The following is an 18,182-nucleotide window of genomic DNA, read 5'->3' on the forward strand; positions in this document are numbered from 1 at the left end:
AATAGTTGCTCGAAACTTGCTCAGCACCAATAAACAAACGATGATGAAGATAGTAGCAACTCTTCTCTGTTTGATGGCAGTCACTCAGGTAAGTACATAGTAAAAATATTGTAAATTTGGAAGGTGTAATTTTGGAAGGTTGAATATTACTTTTTAATGTTGTAATTTTACTTTAATTTAGACTGAAAAAGTTGCATTACACCAAAAAAGTGGTAAAATTACACATTTTCAGAGGTACACATTTTTTCTGACATAAAAGATGGACCCCTTTCCAGATGTAATATTACCATGACTTTTTTAATATGTACCCTACCCAGTAAATTCACCCAAAATACCGCCCAATCCCACCTCAAATTTCAGGCCAACTTCACCGTCAAACAGATGGAAAAGATCCACTCATCGTTTGTGAACTGCACGACCAACTTGAACATCCCCGAGAACACCGTCCACTACGAGCAGATCACCGTTACCGGAAACCTGACCGTCAAGGATCCGATGTACAAGCGAAACCTGCTGTGCCTGATGCAGGGCATGCATATCGCCAAACCGACCGGCGACATTGACATGTCGAACATGCGGGAGTTCCTGCGGGATGGCCACGACGAAAAGTCGCTGGGGGAAATGCTGGAAGTCTGCGCCAAAACGGCGAAGGGCGCGACTCCGGAAGAGAAGGCCTACCAGTTTCATCAGTGCTTCTGGTCGCAGGATAAGTTTGTGGTGTGATGGGTTTGACGGTGAAATCAAGATTTGCTGTGTTAAAATAAATAAAATTGAAAATAAAACAATACTAGGAAGGAGGATCCATAATCTATGCTTGAAAAAATAATAACAATCACGCACTCGTGCTAGGTCAGTAACTGATAATAAATTGTTTATTGAATTCTATTGAGCCAGTCTCAATAGATAATAGAATGAAGCTGATAAAGAAGGTTCAAATAGGCTGAAAAATACTTATAAGGCTTCCCGGTAGAGAATTATTACTAGGAATACTTAATTATTTCCATTTTTTTCCACATAATGATAACTGTCTCTATCCTAAGAGTCCATATTGAAAAAGAAAATATCGAGATGTTTACTCTAAGTTGACATGATCGTGCTATCTTGTCGTATGTCTCGTTTTAAGGTCAAATACATGAAAAATGGAGGGATACTACAATCCTATAGCACAGTCAGAGCAACTGAGTTGAGTTGAGAGCAAATCTCGCGATTCGTTATCAAGCTTCTCTCTCTGTAGAAGAAACCGAGACTCTCCATATCATTAGTATGAATCTAGTAGTGAATGCCTTGAGTAACCTATATTTTGTTCATGTTGGCAATTAAAACAATTCCATAAAACATTCATCAGCTACGACACTGGTTGGGAATGCTCGGCAGGACCTCCACGGATCCCATAATTCCTTCTGTCTCGCACGAAAAACAAAAAGCCGGTTTCCAGCTGAAGAAAAGTGAAAACACCCCAGTCGCGAAAACGAAGCACTCAAATTACCGACCTTAACCTTGACCGCAAAACTCACGGTCATCTAGAACGCGACTTGCAGCGGAATCACCGGGTGCACAGTTATTAAAATTGAAGAAAAAAAAATTAAAAAAAAATTTTGCTTTGTTTTGTTCTAAATGCTAAACGAAAAGTAATTCAATTACAATCTTTTCAACGTCTTTTTAACTGTGCACCTTTTTTTCTGAAAACATTATAATTTATTGGTCTTACCCCTTTGCCCTCTTTTCAGAGTTGCGAGTTGCGATTGGTTCTTGGGTGCCAAAGAAGATGAGCCTTTCGCAGCGTGAGGTGGCGTGATTTGGCAGCACAAAAAAAAGAAGCTCCAGAATCAGTACAGAAAAGCGAAATCAGATTAATCTCGGTCTGACGGTTCTCGCCTGGCAGTATAAAAGTGGTCCCAAGCGGAAACCGGCCCGTCAGACGATAAGATCCTTTCCGCCGCCTGGGGACCCAAAGTTTTGCTCGGTGTTGTTGTTTGCTGCTGCTCAAAGTGTTTGAAGATGAAGTGTTTAGTGTTGATTGTGGCCGCGTTGGCAGTTGGAACTCATGTAAGTAGCCATTACAGATGACCTATGGTCCTAGTTTTCTGAGAAATATATTTAGCTGATTCAGTTTCAGTCAGAATTGAAAAAAAGTATGGTTATTTAAAAAAAAAATTGATGTGCATATTGAGTTAAGATTTTGCAAATATTGCTAGAAAGATATTTTCTTTGAACAAAACAATTTTTTCTAAATATTCTTGCAAAATATATAAAATTTACGAGGGATGCCTTATCTTTTGCATATTTTTCGCAAAAAAAAATAATCAAAATTCACATAAATCATCGTCAAATGACACCAAATTTTGATGATAAGCATTAAAAAAAACTTTCCAATGATGAAAAATGTGAAGAATTAAATTTAAATTTTAGGTAAGTTTTCAGTTTCTACTTTAACATTATATCTTTGACTAAATTTAATGAAAACACTTTAAAAAGGCAAAAATCTTGTTCAATTCGTTTGCTGAGCGATTTCTATAGGTTTTAATTAATTTAATGTTCAATAATCAATGTCGTTAACCCGAGTGACAATTACAATTTATTTTTCAGATATTATCCAAACGTTTTCAAATATTATCCAAACTTGTTTTAAGATTTTTTGGTTTTAAGACGAGGAATGGGGAGGCTACACAATGTAAAATAGTGCTCTGAAAATAGTTTAGTTGAAAATCGTTAGTTTAAAAACCGGGTTTTTAACTGCAAAAACAATAAAAAAGCAAAACAAAAATTAAATTGCAATTTTGTTTACACGGAAAGGAGTTCCATCTTAAATTTAACAATTCAAATTAGCTGGCTTCAAATTGGTGGAACAGTGATTTTTTTGGTTAAATTAGCTAAAATTACAGGTAAATTTACCAACTTGGGATTGGTGAAACAGCTAACCCTGATTGCTGATTTGCTATCCAAAACTGACAGCCCAAATCAAAATGACAGGAGAGATTTTACCAAAAATAATGGTGTTTCAGCCACAATTTTGCCTACTTTTTTACCGAAAAACTAGCTGGAACCGGCAGCATGGATTTTTTGACAGATCATCAGTTCGAGACCAACACAAAGCAAGAGAACGTCTCGTATCGTGTTTGATCCTGTTTAAGCCGCTCAGTTCGCGGAGTTTTGTGACGATTCTAAGTTTGAAAGTCGAAAGTGCAAGTGCAAAAGGTGGAGATGGTGCGTGAGTGAATGGATTGAAAGCCAGGAAGACTTTCTGCGGGCTGAGATCTTCAGTTGATAAGGTGAGAAGTTTTTTTTTTTGTGTTGAGGGAAAGAGGTTAGAAGTTGAGCCTCTAATTTTTGTTTGGACGATTGGTGGCATCCCTTTGTCGTGAACCCTTTGGCGGGGGAGGTGGAGGCTGGCGTTTGTCCACACTCTGCGGGGGGGGTGGCTGCGGGTACAGAGTGTCTAGATATAGACTGGCCAATGTTTGACAGATCCACGAGCAGGACACTGTATGCCTTTGAAGCACATCAAAAAATAGAGTTAAATAATGTTAAATTACTTTAAATTAAGTAAAAGTTAATTTGAATTACATTAGGTTGAATTTAGAAAAAAGCAGAATTCAGTTAAATTAAGTTTAATTGATTAAATTTTGTTAAAATCAGTAAAATTTAGATAAATTTATTTGAATTTAGTTAAATTATGATTAATTAAAAATCAAGTTTAATTAAGTAAACTTATGTTTAGTATAATTAAACTGAACATAGTAAAAAAGAAATAAATTTAGTCAAATGTGGTTATATCTAGACATTTTTGTTAAACTTAATTAAACTAAGATACATTTTTTGAAATTTCATTACATTTGGTAGAATTTAGTTCCAATCTTCAATGTCTCTTAGACAATTTTTTATCAAATTTTCTAAACTTTTCAAAATAAATAATTTTAGAAATAGTCACTCATGGTCACTATTTTTAAAAATTGAAAAGCTGCAAATATTTCGCTAAAATCAAACTTTCGGTGGCTATATCTTGAAAACGGAGCCCTTTATCAAAAAATCTGTAAAGTACTTTTCGATTGCAAATTCAATTTTGCATTAAAAAATAACGTCAAACTTGTTTTTGCATGAAACTTCGATTCCTAAAATCACTATTTTTTCAAAAATTCATAACTCGGCGGCAGATTTTTTGACCATGTTTTTCTATGGCTCAAAAGTTGCGGATTTTTGTCCCCTAAAACATATCAAAAAATCTCATTTGGTAGAATTTAGTTCAATTGTTGTTAAAAGTTGTTTGGTACAAATTAGGTAAAATTAAGTTAAATTAGGTTGAATTAAGTTAAATTAATTTAAATTAAGTTAAATTAGGTTAAATTAAGTAAAAATAAGTAAAATTAAGTAAAATTAAGTAAAATTAAGTTAACTTAAGTTGAATTAAGTTAAATTAAAGTCAATTAAGTTAAATTAAGTTAAATTAGGTTAAATTAAGTTAAATTAAGTTAAATTAAGTTAAATTAAAGTCAATTAAGTTAAATTAAGTTAAATTAAGTTAAATAAAGTTAAATTAAGTTAAATTAAGTTAAATTAAGTTAAATTAGGAAAATTAAGTTAAATTAAGTTAAATTAAGTTCAATTAAGTTAAATTATGTTAAATTAAGTTAAATTAAGTTAAATTAAGTTCAATTAAGTTAAATTAAGTAAAATTATGTTAAATTAAGTTGAATTAATTTAAATTAAGTTAAAGTAAGTTAAATTAAGTTGAATTAAGTTGAATTTAGTAATTTTAAGTTAAATAATGTTAATTTTAATTTGTATTTTAGTATTTTAGTATTTTTGTATTTTTGTTTTTTTGTATTTTTGTATTTTTGTATTTTTTGTATTTTTGTATTTTTATATTTTTGTATTACTGTATTTCATTTTTTTTAATTTGTCAATAGACAAAGCAACAAAGCCGTACAATTAGGATGATCAACTATAACATAGTTTAAAAAGCCTAGATATTGAAACATCCAAAAAACTTGCTGGACTACCAAAAAACGTACCGGAAAAAAAAACGTAGCGGAAAATCATGCTACACCAGCAAAAAGCCTTTTTTGAAATAAAAAACAACTTTACAGGCAGCAAGAGATTTTTAAAAATGATTTCGAAAATACCAGTTAAAACAGTCGAAAAATTAGCTGGACTTACCGAAAAACGAAACAAGAACAAAAAAGAAACGAGCTAAATCAGCCAAAAGGCTGGGTGAATAATGCGTGCTTTGCAGGAAGCAACGGAGGCTTTTGAAAGAAAACTTGTAGAAATAGTGGAAAAATTAGCTATTCCAACCAAAACACCTACCAAGAATAGTGGCAAAGTTAGCTAAACTAGCTAAAAAGATGTGTGAAAATACCTGGCTTCACAGCCATCAATGGAAAATTTTGAGAATGATTCCAAAAAAACTAGTTGAAACAGCCTAAAAACTCGCTGGGCTAACTATAAAACTTCCTAGAATACCATAAAATCTAGCTAAAATAGCTAACAAACCTTCTCAAAACATACAGCTTTTGAGACTGACAGCATTTTTCCAGCTTGTACATTAGTAAAATTTACTAAAAATTTAGCTAGATTTATCATTTTTAGGACCTGGATCCAGCTGTCAAATCCAGGATTTTTTTTAGGATTTCCAGCTAAAAAAAATGGTGGTTGAAAAAACAGCCAATTATTTTAGAATTTTTTACCAAAATTTAGCAAGATTCACGATAAACCTTCTTTCCGTGTAGTAATATTCATCAGAGAATGATGACAGATTTAGTGTGAAAAAAGTGTAATATTCCTTCAGTAACTGGTGAATTCGCATCAGTTTCTGATGAATTTTCACTAGGGTATATTACTCAAATAAGAGGTAATATTCAACACACTAAATATTTCAACCATCGAAAATTAATTATTTAAAATTCAATGTTTTTCTGAACGAGCCCTAAATTGTTAAAAATTATGATATAAGCAAGAAAATGTATTTTAAATAGTTTTCAGTTGATTGCACTTTTTTTTATTGATTTTTAGAAGTTTTTGTTTTTGTCTCTGTTTTTAGGAAAATTTTTTAAGGGGGCGACATAAACTTTGAACAATATTAAAATGTAAACCAATTTTAGATTAAGTCGATAAAATTTTTCAAGTTTGTTCAAAAAACATAAGATTTTTTTTTTCATATAAAAGAAAACAATTTTTTGTTGCCACTTAAACCAATTTTAAAGCATGCTTGTTGTAAAGAAAATGCCTATAAATCTGAAGTTGAATTCTGTTTCAAAATCACATAAAACATGTACCTAAGAAAATAAATTTAACTGTGCTTAGTGTGTTTTCAAAAGGAATAGAAAATTTCACACGCTTTACACTTTTTAACATTAAAAAAGGATCAATAGATTCCAGATATCATCGATTGAAATTTGAGGGCAGAATGGGAGAGAAAAGAAAAAAACGATTTTTTGTTTGTTATTTCAAACCTCTGCAACCAAAGAAAACTATTAAGAAAAGTGTAGAGAAATTCACAGCTTTACAAATAAATGTCTTTCACTCTTTCAGAGATGGACAAGAATAGACACTATTTTAGAAAAAGAAAAAAGAAAATTTTAGCCTTAGAATGGCTTTAACTCCAAAATTTTCCATACTTTTAAAAATTTGTGTGTACGAATTTAGAAGGTTTGTATGGGACTTCGGATAATCAGATAATGCAAAAAAAAATCGTAATGTTGGAAGTACCTTTTGCAGAAGAGAGCGAGTTGTTGCGCTATAATCATGGTCGATTCAGAAATATGGTGTTGTTTGAAAATGCGTGCTCAAACTCAATCCACTTCAACGAATCATCTCTGCGGTAAACTCTACGCGATTGGCTTGGCTGTTTATAAAAGAAGGATGTTGGATGTAATAGCCCTCACATTCTCTAGGACGCCATCTTGGATCAAAAAATGTATAATCACTTTGAAGAAAGTACCATAATATGACTGTAACTGTAAATTTACAACATTCAACTATAACCAATTCTATAAATCTAGAGCTTTTTTTGGAAAGGGCCACTAAACAACATTTTCATATTTTGCTTATTGGGTGCAAATTCCGTGTTCAAGTTGTAGTTGTTAATTCTTTATTTCTGGCAGCTTTAACCTGTGCGATCAATCGCTCACGCGGACAGCGAGTTCGTGAATGGTCCCTTACTAACCCTCAACTCTCTCTCTCTCTCTCTCATCCCGCAGGCCTTCTTCACCCCGCAGCAGGTCGAGTTCGCCAAGAAGCTGTCGGCGGACTGCGAGGCCGAGGTGGGCGACGGTCTGCCAGAGAACATCGGCGAGCGCTTCCGGATGGGCGACCTCACCCTAACGGACGACAAGTCCAAGTGCTACATGCGGTGCATCTTCGGCAAGGTAAACTTCCTGGACCCGGAGACGGGCGCGATCAACAAGGAAACTCTAGCGCTGAAGCTGGCCAAGGGCAGCACCCAGGAGAAGGCGGAACGGTTCGCCGTACGGTGCGGCTCGTTTGAGGGTGCGAACGCGTGCGAGAAGGCCCACGGGCTGTACGAGTGCTACTTCACCAAAAAGGACGAGTACTTTGCCTAAAGATGTTCAAATTTTTGCTGTATGTTGAATAAAACCCTTGTCAGCTCGATAAAAGCCAGGCCCTTTTTCTGCAAATCACTTTCACTTGTCTTGGACCTTAGACAAGGTTGCAAACCAGGAAGCTTCGGGGGAGCAACTTTCGCCTACACGACGCGACGTGCAGATAGAAAGGTTATGTCATGGATACCTAATGCAGTGATGCATACAGAAAGGTGAGACCCCTCAGGGAGGAGGGGAAAATGGGTGGTGATTGGGTGAAACAGAGGAGTTGCTACTGGCTGGTGCAACCATCCAGATTACGTTGAAGAGTTATCGAGAGGCGATGTTTGAGTAGATCGTGTTTGATGAGAGAAAGGAATCTGGTTACCACGTGGACGCAGTTCGGTTATGTTGCAAAAATAAAAGCAATTTTGGAGGCAATCGACAAGCTGTGTAAACTTAGGTAGAATAATTATCCACGTTTTCGCAAATCAGCTTTTTTCAGTAATCTTTTCATTTAGATGAATCATTGTCCATTAGCCCGTCCCATTTTAAGGTCATGTCGAAGAATTGTAGGCGCTCTCTTCTTAAATAATAGATTATGATGTTAGGAACAACGTTTTCTTAGACAAGAAAAAATAATAAAATACTTAGTCGCACCTCTCCGATTTACTGAAAAACGTAACTTTTTTGAACAAATTTTCTTAAATCGCTCAGAATCAATACACAAACTGTTTCATTTAGGTTTGTATTGTGTTCAAATAATAGGTATTTGTCCATAGATTAAGATGCTTGATATTTGACCAAAATTTAAGTTTTTGGATTCTCTCAGGGTGATTTACGTAAGAAAAACGCATTTTTTCGAAAGTTTTTTCAGAAATGCTCATTTAATTTAGGGTCGCCCATTTTTCTCAGTAAAAACAATACATGCAGCTTGTAGGAAATTTCACCACAAAAATTTCGAGTTATTTGAGTTTTAGTGAGAAAAACAAAGCCAATTTTCAAAATTTCTCAGAATTCACAAGCAAGGCCTACTAATTACACGACATTGCAAGTATATGCCTTAAAGGCCAAGATATGCTTTCTTATAGTAATGTTGACCGCTGAATCCAAATCTGGAATCTAGAGCTACGCCCTTTTCAAATGTTACTTGTGCGTATTAGCTGCAATTTTAATTGCTAACAACTTCGATCATATCTTGGATTTCGTTCCACTTTGATTGATATTTTACTCACAGGACTTTTATATTTAATGTATTACCACGTTCTGGTTATCTTAAGTATATCGAATAATCGCTTTTTTTTTGTTCAAAAAAGTGACTTTTTTCAGTGACCTTTTTAAATGATTTAGAAGGTTATAAAGTTCAGCATTATTTGTAAATTTACAAGGTTCCAAACAGTTCTTCAAATCATGCAAAGCGTTTTTGAAACCTTGCGTTCTCCTCTTTTTAAATACCTTATTCTCCTTCAATAATCTTGACAAATTTTTGTTTTATATGACCAAGATACTACAGGAATTAATGTTATTCTTTTAAGTCAATTTGATATTTAGTAAAAAACAAATTTCTAATTTAGTCCATTGTCAAATTTTGAAAATGCTTACAGTTTAAACTAATTAGTAGAAAATTTTGAAACATAAACGTTAAAAGCAAAAAAATGGTAAAATTCCTTCAACAAACAAAAAACAATAAATTTTCACTGACTTTGACGGTATTAAAAGTCAAAACCACTTTTCAAGACAATGCACAGTGGGAAAAAAGGGCCCAAAAAATTACCGCAACATGATTTCGCGCAAACCATCGATTGCTATACACCAAAAGCTTCGTTTTTGCACCAGGAACAATAATCCGAAGAAAAATCGCACTGCACGGACCGGTGGCCGAGGTACAGGCCACCGGAAGATCCGGATTTTTGGATAAAGTGTTAGATTTATCCAATTGTGAACTGATAAGCTTTCTTTTACCATGAATAGTCATGCAAAACAATCCTAGAATAATATTAAATACCATATGACCCATCGGAACCGGTTCCACCGATCTCCGGTGGCCACATCCGGAACCGCATTAGGAAACAGCGTAAACTAGTCATGCGACGTATCAAACTTCTTGATTTTGGATGGGGACATGAGTTATATACTCCTCTTTTAAAAACATGAAGTTTGATATGTCACAAGAGTGGTTTCAGGAATTTGCCAAATATGATTTTCGGATGTGGCCACCGGAGAACCTGGGAACCGGTCACCGGAGGCAAAAATACATTTTAAGGATACTCTCCATCCAAAATCAAGAAGTTTGATACGTCGCATGACTAGTTTACGCTGTTTCCTAATGCGGTTCCGGATGAGGCCACCGGAGATCGGTGGAACCGGTTCCGATGGGTCATATGGTATTTAATATTATTCTAGGATTGTTTTGCATGACTATTCATGGTAAAAGAAAGCTTATCAGTTCACAATTGGATAAATCTAACACTTTATCCAAATATCCGGATCTTCCGGTGGCCTGTACCCCGGCCACCGGTCCGTGCAGTGCGATTTTTCTTCAGATTATTTTTCCTGGTGCAAAAACGAAGCTTTTGGTGTATAGCAATCGATGGTTTGCGCGAAATCAGATTGCGGTAATTTTTTGGGTCCATTTTTCCCACTGTGCAATGTTTCAGAAGAAAAACGTATATTTTTGTTAACAGAATTGAATTGCTTAATTATTCAAAGCAAATATGTTTTTTAACATTATTATGGTAAGTTTGAATTCGTCAGTTTTTTTTTGTCAAACAAAATTTAAAAGGAGACAGAAACATGTTTTTTAATTGTTATGGCCTAACTATTTCAAATAAGATATATACCTCATAAAAAACACTTCAGTTTCTTTACATCAATATTTAAAATTAATTACTGAGGAATCATTCAAAAAAATCTACACAAAATAAAAGATTTTCAAAAAATAAATAAGAAGATTTTCAAAAAATAAATAGAAGATAACAAAAACTAAAAAAGGATTCTGAATGATCAATTACTTACATGGTTAACAACTTAAGCAGAAAAACAAATGTTCAACTCAAATCAAAATAAATGTAAACAACTCGACAAATTACTACCATTCAATCCAAAACTACCCACTGCCCCCAGTAAGAAACCGTGCTCAAAATCGGCCAATTAAAGCCGAACACAACTTCGTTTAAAACTTCACATTCACTGGTCAGCCCAGCCAAGTTACCCATTTACAGCAGATATTGTGTAACACATCCAGCAAAACATCATCAATCATATCCTCTGAAAGCGTCCTCCTCCCCAGCAGCAGCAGCACGATGCCTTCTGAACGGCAAGGTGTGAACGGCCATCAATCGACTCACAAAATCGACCGATAGGGATTGGCCATCCCTAGTTGGATCGCTGTTTACAAGCCACTTATTAGCTCCGCGATTTTTCCGATTTTTTTCGCTGATTTCGGCGTACAAGTCCGTGTTCCGATACCGTCGGTGAAATCGGAAACCACGGTGAACCAGAATAAGTGGTGGAAGCACGGGATGAAGCCCAACGTGCGACTTAAAGGTGATTCCGCGAACACCGCTCGCCTAACCTCACAACGAGTGTTGGATTCGTTCACCAAGGCCCGGAGCCAGCGGCAATCGATGTTTGAGAGTGGCCGGCGAGCGCGCTCGCTTGAAAAGTTACCTTTCCAACCCGGCGGCAGCAGCTCGGGCAACGGCAGCAGCAGCGGCAGCGGTAACAGCAGCGGTAGTAGCGGCTACCAGACCAGGAACAAAACAACCTCTCCGTTCGTGACGACCAATCGATTCGATGCACTAGACGACGACGACACCGGCGACGGTGCACAAGTGGAACCACAAAAGAAAACACCCCGCATCAGAATTCCGCCGATCTACATTATGGGGAAATCGGTGGCTGATGTGGTTTTCCTTTTGGACAACAACGGCATCCCTCAGGACGACGACTACGTGCTTAAGTTTACGAAAGCTTCGGTCCAGTTCATAACAAAATCAAAAGAACTGTTTGCGAAAACGACATCACTACTGAAAAGTAGTGATGTTCAATTCTACACGCACGACACGTCCGAAAATGTTCCGTCAAAATTTGTTTTATCCGGACTGCCGCCGGTTAACATATCGGACCTGAAGGAGGAATTGGAGTCGCTGAACGTAATGCCTCTGGAAATCAAGGTGCTGTCTTCGAAGAAATCGGGGGCAGGCGAGCATACACTTTACCTGGTATACTTTAAGCGAGGGACGATGAAGATCCAGGATTTGCGGAATACGAAGGCGCTCTTTAATGTGATGGTGCACTGGCGGCACTTTTCGAAGCTCCCCAATGACGCTGCCCAATGTCATCGATGCCAGCAGTTTGGCCATGGATCATCAAACTGCAACTTGCCCCCGAAGTGCGTGAAATGCGGTGGTAAGCACCTAACGGATGTCTGCGGTCTTCCGAGGAAGACTGAGCTCAACAACAACAATAACAGTAAGTCTCAGCTTAAGTGCGCGAACTGTGGTGGAAGCCACACGGCCAATTTCCGGGGCTGCCCTTCGAGGAAAGCCTATCTCGACGAACTTGAAAAGAAGAAAAAAAGACCCTCCCATCCACCGCCCTCCTTGAACACCCTCGCGTCGGGTCGTACCAGTGCAATTTCTACGAAAAACTCGGGCCGTTCTGGTGCCTCCTCCTCCCGTTCCCAGCCCGCGCCGACTGGACGGCCAAGCTACGCGTACGTTGCTTCCACCAACGAAACCACCACTCCTAGCAATGACTCTGGTGGTGATGGGCTCTTTACTGCGACCGAGTTTCTGTGCCTTGCTCGAGAAATGTTCAGTCGCCTCGTTGGTTGCCGTACCAGACAACAGCAGTTCGACGCTCTTGCAGAGCTAATGGCCAAGTACCTCTACAATGGGTAGTTTGAGCCAACAACTCAAAATAGTTAACTGGAACAGCAGATCCGTTCTGCTGAAAAAGATCGAATTTTTTGACTTTCTCTCGCGGCACCAAATCGATGTCGCAACCGTTTCGGAGACCTGGCTCAAAACCAAGAACTCTTTCAACCATCCCGATTACCGAATCTTCCGGGCTGATCGAACAAGTGCTGACGACGTGCGAGGCGGTGGTGTCCTCATCGCGTTGAGGAAGGGCATCGACTTCACGGTGCTGGACCTAAACACGAGCGCCATCGAGACTGTCGGTCTTGAAGTTCGTCTTCCATCGCAGTCAATCCACATTATCGCAGCGTACTTCCCTGGAATCCACCGTGGGACCACATGGAGCGCATTTCGGAGGGACATTAACACGCTGGTACGTAGAACGTTGCCATTTTTCGTCGCAGGGGACTTCAACGCTCGTCATCGGCAGTGGAACTGTTTGAAGGCGAACAAAGCTGGAAACATCCTGGTATCCCGAGCAGCCTCGTCGGACTTCTTCATCCACGCTCCAAGAACGTTCACATACCACCCCCCGAGCGGCCGCCGGCCGTCGACGCTCGACATTGTCCTCTCCAATAACTTGGTGAACATGTCGTCGTTGTCCGTGGTTAACGACCTGTCTTCTGACCACCTTCCGGTGCGCTTCGACGTGGATGTTTCGGTGCCGTTCCGAGACGCGCGGCCAACAACAAAATGCTACAACCGAGCGAACTGGCAAACCTTCCAGCGGATCGTGACCGAAAAAATCGACTTGACCTCCCCTCTCGTTACCAACCTGGCCAGTCCAGAAGCTATCGATCGCTGCGTCGATTTCTTCACAAACACGCTCTTGGAAGCCGAAACCGCTGCCGTTCCCGTTGTACCGGTGAGAACCTACGAAGATGTCAAGTTTCCTGAGATAGCGCGCCAGCTGGTAACCTTGAGGAATACGCGCCGCCGCCAGTGGTATCGCACACGCGATCCAATTCTCGGCGCGATAGTTGATTCATTGAACAACCGAATTCGCTTCGAGTGTTCGATCGCCAGAAACCAGCATTTTTCCAACAACATCCGCAACTTGGAAAACGGCGCCAAGGATGTCTGGAAGATCAGCAGAGCGCTCCGAAACCAGGTGAAGTACAGCCCGCCTCTCCAGGCAGGCGACACGCTGAAGGCATCCCCGGACGAGAAGGCAAACCTGCTCGCTGAGAATTTTGTCCGTGCGCATCGCAATCCTGCTCCCGGTGACCCGGCCACGACCAGTGCTGTCGAGGTGAGCATGCAGCAGATTGTCAACAGTACCTTCCCGCTCGAATCAGTGCCAGTCATCCGCCCCAAGGAGATAGCACGGATCATCAAGTCGCTGAAGCCAAAGAAGGCGCCCGGCATGGACAAAATCCGGAACACCCTGCTCAAGCGACTCCCCCGTAAGGGACTGGTGATGCTGACGTTGATCGTGAACGCATGTCTCAGGATTTCGTACTTTCCGTCCAGCTGGAAGCACGCCATCGTCACTGCAATCCCAAAGCCGGGCAAGGACATCACGAATCCCACCAACTACCGTCCGATCAGCCTGCTTCCCGTGATGAGCAAGATCCTCGAGCGTGTGGTGCTTTCCCGGATCGGAAACTTCGTCGAGCAACGAAATGTCGTTCCACCGCAGCAGTTCGGCTTCAAACGGGGCCACTCCACAAACCATCAGCTCGTCAGACTAACGCGCAATGTCAGGAACTCGCTCGCGCGGGGCGAGTCAGCTGGCATGGTTCTTCTGGACGTGGAGAAGGCGTACGATTCGGTGTGGCAGGACGCGATCCTGCACAAGATGAAGCTGGCCGGGTTCCCGGCGTACATTCTGAAGCTGCTCAACTCATTCCTGAAGCAGCGCAGCTTCCAAGTTGCCGTCGATGGTGCGCTCTCGCGCCGTCATGAAATTCCTTTCGGCGTCCCGCAAGGAGCTGTCCTGAGTCCGGCGCTGTATAACATTTTCACCTCAGATCTCGTCATGGTGGACGGGGTCGAATACTATCTTTTCGCTGACGACACTGGATACGTTGCTGCTGACAAAAGCGCGGAAGTAATCATCGAGAAGCTGCAGGCGGCCCAAGACTCGCTCGAAAACTATCAGCGGAAGTGGCGAATCAAGATTAACCCAGCAAAGACGCAGGCGATCTTCTTCACCCGGCGGCGTGCTGAAAGATTCCTTCCCCAGTCGCAAGTGAGCACGTTGGGCCATGAAGTTCCCTGGTCGGACGAGGTCAAGTACCTTGGCCTTGCGCTCGACCCGAAGCTGAAGTACGACAAGCACATCGACGCCACGCTGCAGAAATGTGACAAGCTGACGAGGATGCTGTACCCGCTGGTGAGCCGAAGATCAAGGTTGAGCAATGCCAACAAACTCCTGCTCTACAAGCTCATCTTCCGTCCTACGCTCACGTACGGATTTCCAGCCTGGCACAGCTGTGCTTCTACTCGCAGGAAAAAGCTGCAGACGCGCCAAAACAAGATCCTGAAAATGATGCTGGACTTGCCGTTCAACTTCCCGACGGACGAGCTCGAGGAGGCGGCTAACACGGAACCGCTGGATATCTGGACCAGCAAGCTGCTACAACGGTTTTGGACGAGTTGCTCGATGTCAGAGAACGATCTGATCTCGAATTTGGTGCCGTAAAATTGTGATATATGTAGCTTTTAAGAATCCCTTTCCTCTACCTATCCCCCTTCTATCCCAGCAATAGTGACAGGTTTTTTTTTGCAAATTGTTTTCCTGTCCGTGTCAATCCCAGCATAATTGTTTTATTGTATCCATTAAGATAGAAGTTTTAGACACAGCTGAAAGGACCCCCAAAACTCTGTTCAGACCCTAAAGAAGCTATCTACTTGTCGATAAATTAGAGAAATAAACTGAATTGAATTGAATTGAAAATCGACCGATATTATTATATGGAGGCATTTTACTTCTCTACTTCAAGTTTGACTCCGTGGGACTCAAACTGAGCTCCACTCTGCCCAGAGTGGTTGACCTCTTGGCATTCTCGATTCACACCAAAACTGTGTACCCATAATTGCAATGGTTTTCACTTCCCCCCTCGTACTTCTCAACATAAGGCGTCATCAACAATCCATTCATGGCAGAAGTCATGCTGCAGCGCAGACTCCCAGCGCTGAATGAAATTTGTGTGTAATATCAATGGGTAACGGAGGCTTCCCAAAAAGATGCCCTCTCGCGTCCAAGATAGGGTGTTCATCGCGGACGTCCAAACTGTCAGCAGCTGCTGTGGTGGCAAAAAAAGTGTAAGAGAGGTTGGAAAAGAAATAAATAATAACACAAAATTACTATCAAAAGCGATTAAGGCACACAACAACACACGTCGTAATCGTCGCGGATGGCATCGTAAACTGTTTGCTGGTTAGGGGTTACTGGGGTAACCTAATGTGCACCAGGTTACTGAGCTTCAAGAATAAAAGTCCCTGAAAGTATGCAATAAGTAATTCAAAAGGCCCAAACCTCCCCTAAGCACTACACTCTCAATCGATTCGAGTGACCTTTGCCTAGCGAACCACGTGTGAGAATGTCAGAATCAAGTCAATTTTACACTCTGAACCCGAAGCGCGTGGAAATCTAATTGATTTTCCCTTTAAAGACCAAACCATCCGGCCATGTGCCCTTCATCACATCATCAAAGCATGAAGTTAATCGCAAATGTTTGACACAATTCCTCCTGCTGCTCCCAATCCCCACTGCCTGGTAATGAAAATGGTTCAACCGGGACGAACTGTTTCGCACCTGGTTGGGCAGCAGCAGAAGCTGAGCTCCAACGTCCTTAGTCACAGGGGAGGTTCGATCTGATTACGGGTCCAGTCTGGGTGAAAGAGATAGCTTAGGCGAACATTTATTTATATATGGAACAGATTGTGCACGCCTGGTTAAACAAATATGCAACCCCTCGACTCATCAAGGGATGACTTTGTGTGGTGAGTTAACGGTGTGAAAATGGTAGATTTTTTAGTTAAAAAAAACTATATTTCAAATTTCAAGCCTCGTTTTAAAGAAATAGCAAAAGTATCACAGAATTCATTAAGGGGTTACATATATGTAAATCGGTAAAAATGTCAGAAGTTGATATTTATGAGCACACATTTAAACTTCTTTAATATGTTTTCATCGAATTAAAATTTAAATTTTTAATCCACTAACAAAACAATTTAGAAAACATTTGGTTGTATCATTGCTGAGATAGAGCTATTTGAATTTAGCAGTTTCAAAAAACGGGTGCAACGATATCTCAACACTGCTTTGACCAAATACGTTCAAAATTTAGGTAAAGACTCGTTAAACCGGTCCCGTGTGCATGACGAAGGCCGATTTTCAAAAAGTTTATTTAAATAAAAAGACAAAAATATTTTTATGTTTTTCATAAACAAATCGCCAGATTTAAATTTTTGTAATTTTTTTGGATTCGTCATGCACACTGGAAATGTCTTGACCTCAAATTTCAGCCAATTTGGTCCATCCCTTCTCCGTATTTATATAAAAGCGCTCACAAAGTTCGACAATCCGCTCTTACTCAGCTAAATCATGAAATAACTTAATAAACATTAATACAAATAAGCTACTGTCACAATTGTGCAAAATATCAATAAATTTATAGAAATCGGCCATCCGTTTTTTTTGTATTTTTTTTATCTAGCTGAAACTTTTTGGGTGCTTAAAGAAGCCATCTGCATCATCAGTGTGTCTATATCATTTTCCATACAAATTTGACAGCGGGCCATACAAAAATGGTATGTAAAAGTTCAAAAAAATCTGTATCTTTTAATGGATCTTAATATTGATTTGATGTCTTCGTCTCTATGAACGTTTTTCTTTTGTTTTTTTTTAACGCATATGTCACTAACACCTAGCTAAGAACCGGTCAAGGAAAATTAAAAATGGGCAGCAAGAAATCGTACCCTTTTATTTGTTGTGCTGTTCGTCAAGCTGTTTCTTGGCCTCTTTCCTTCAGAGCTGCGTATTAGCCCTGAATATTGATTTCCAAAAAAACACTAATTTTATAGTTTTGAAGTGATATTAAATGCCATCTTTTCAGAAAAGGTGATTTTTTGAAAGGTATGATTACATAAAAATAAAAAGGGCCAAACAAATCTGTGATTTTTTAAATGTTAAACCACAGAGTAACCCAGAGTGACTAGTCCGAAGAAATGTCATTTAATTTTTTGGCTCCATAAGGTTTGCTGGTAGCAGGCGTGCGATGTACCTGCGATGTACCACCAAGTTGAACCAAAAATCAAGAGGCAGTGGGAACTCTGTCTTACTCTGTGGTTAAACTATCATAAAGTACTTAAATGATTTTTTGATAAAGTTCTAGTCATTTGCAGGTAATTTTTTATTGCAATAAATTGCAGTTTAGCTCATTTCAAGGTAACTTTTTTTGCAAAAAATCCCAGTTTGCCAATTTTGGGAAAAAAACGAAAATCTGAGAAAATTTCCTACATTTTGCTTGTTGAACTTTGCTGAACCATTGGGTACTGAGATATGGCCATGCAAAGACAAAAATAGATTATCTCAGTGTTGCCAAACTGATGATGTAAAATTGCTTCTTAGTATTTAAGGAAGGCATCCAAAAGAAATCAGCAGAATTTCGATGTTTGAGCTTAACCCTCTACAGCCCAAATTGTTTTTTTCGACAATTTTTATTATTCCCGTGTTCAGGAGGTCATTTTGAGCAACTTTTGTTCTACGAAA

The 18,182-nt window shown here is 39.4% G+C and overlaps 3 protein-coding genes across 3 annotated transcripts in view; 2 read left to right on the forward strand and 1 right to left on the reverse strand.

Annotated features, from left to right (window-relative positions):
- Positions 1–18,182, reverse strand: part of LOC120416000 (uncharacterized) — a 164,610-nt gene that overhangs the window by 83,102 nt on the left and 63,326 nt on the right. The window lies entirely within an intron of this gene.
- Positions 51–863, forward strand: LOC120416015 (uncharacterized). The gene is made up of 2 exons (XM_039577672.2): positions 51–88; positions 361–863. Exons 1-2 carry the CDS (start codon positions 74–76, stop codon positions 721–723), a joined length of 378 nt encoding a protein of 125 aa, XP_039433606.1. The 5' UTR covers positions 51–73; the 3' UTR covers positions 724–863.
- On the forward strand, positions 1,767–7,611 carry LOC120416010 (general odorant-binding protein 56d-like). The gene is made up of 2 exons (XM_039577665.2): positions 1,767–2,046; positions 7,197–7,611. Exons 1-2 carry the CDS (start codon positions 1,999–2,001, stop codon positions 7,557–7,559), a joined length of 411 nt encoding a protein of 136 aa, XP_039433599.1. The 5' UTR covers positions 1,767–1,998; the 3' UTR covers positions 7,560–7,611.

This window comes from Culex pipiens, chromosome 2 (assembly GCF_016801865.2).
Source record: "Culex pipiens pallens isolate TS chromosome 2, TS_CPP_V2, whole genome shotgun sequence".
Taxonomy (NCBI): Eukaryota; Metazoa; Arthropoda; class Insecta; order Diptera; family Culicidae; genus Culex; species Culex pipiens.

Coding starts and splice junctions, on each gene's coding strand:
- LOC120416010 (XM_039577665.2), top strand. CDS start 1,999: ATGAAGTGTTTAGTGTTGATTGTGGCCGCGTTGGCAGTTGGAACTCAT. Junction 2,047..7,196: donor CGTTGGCAGTTGGAACTCAT/GTAAGTAGCCAT, acceptor CTCATCCCGCAG/GCCTTCTTCACCCCGCAGCA.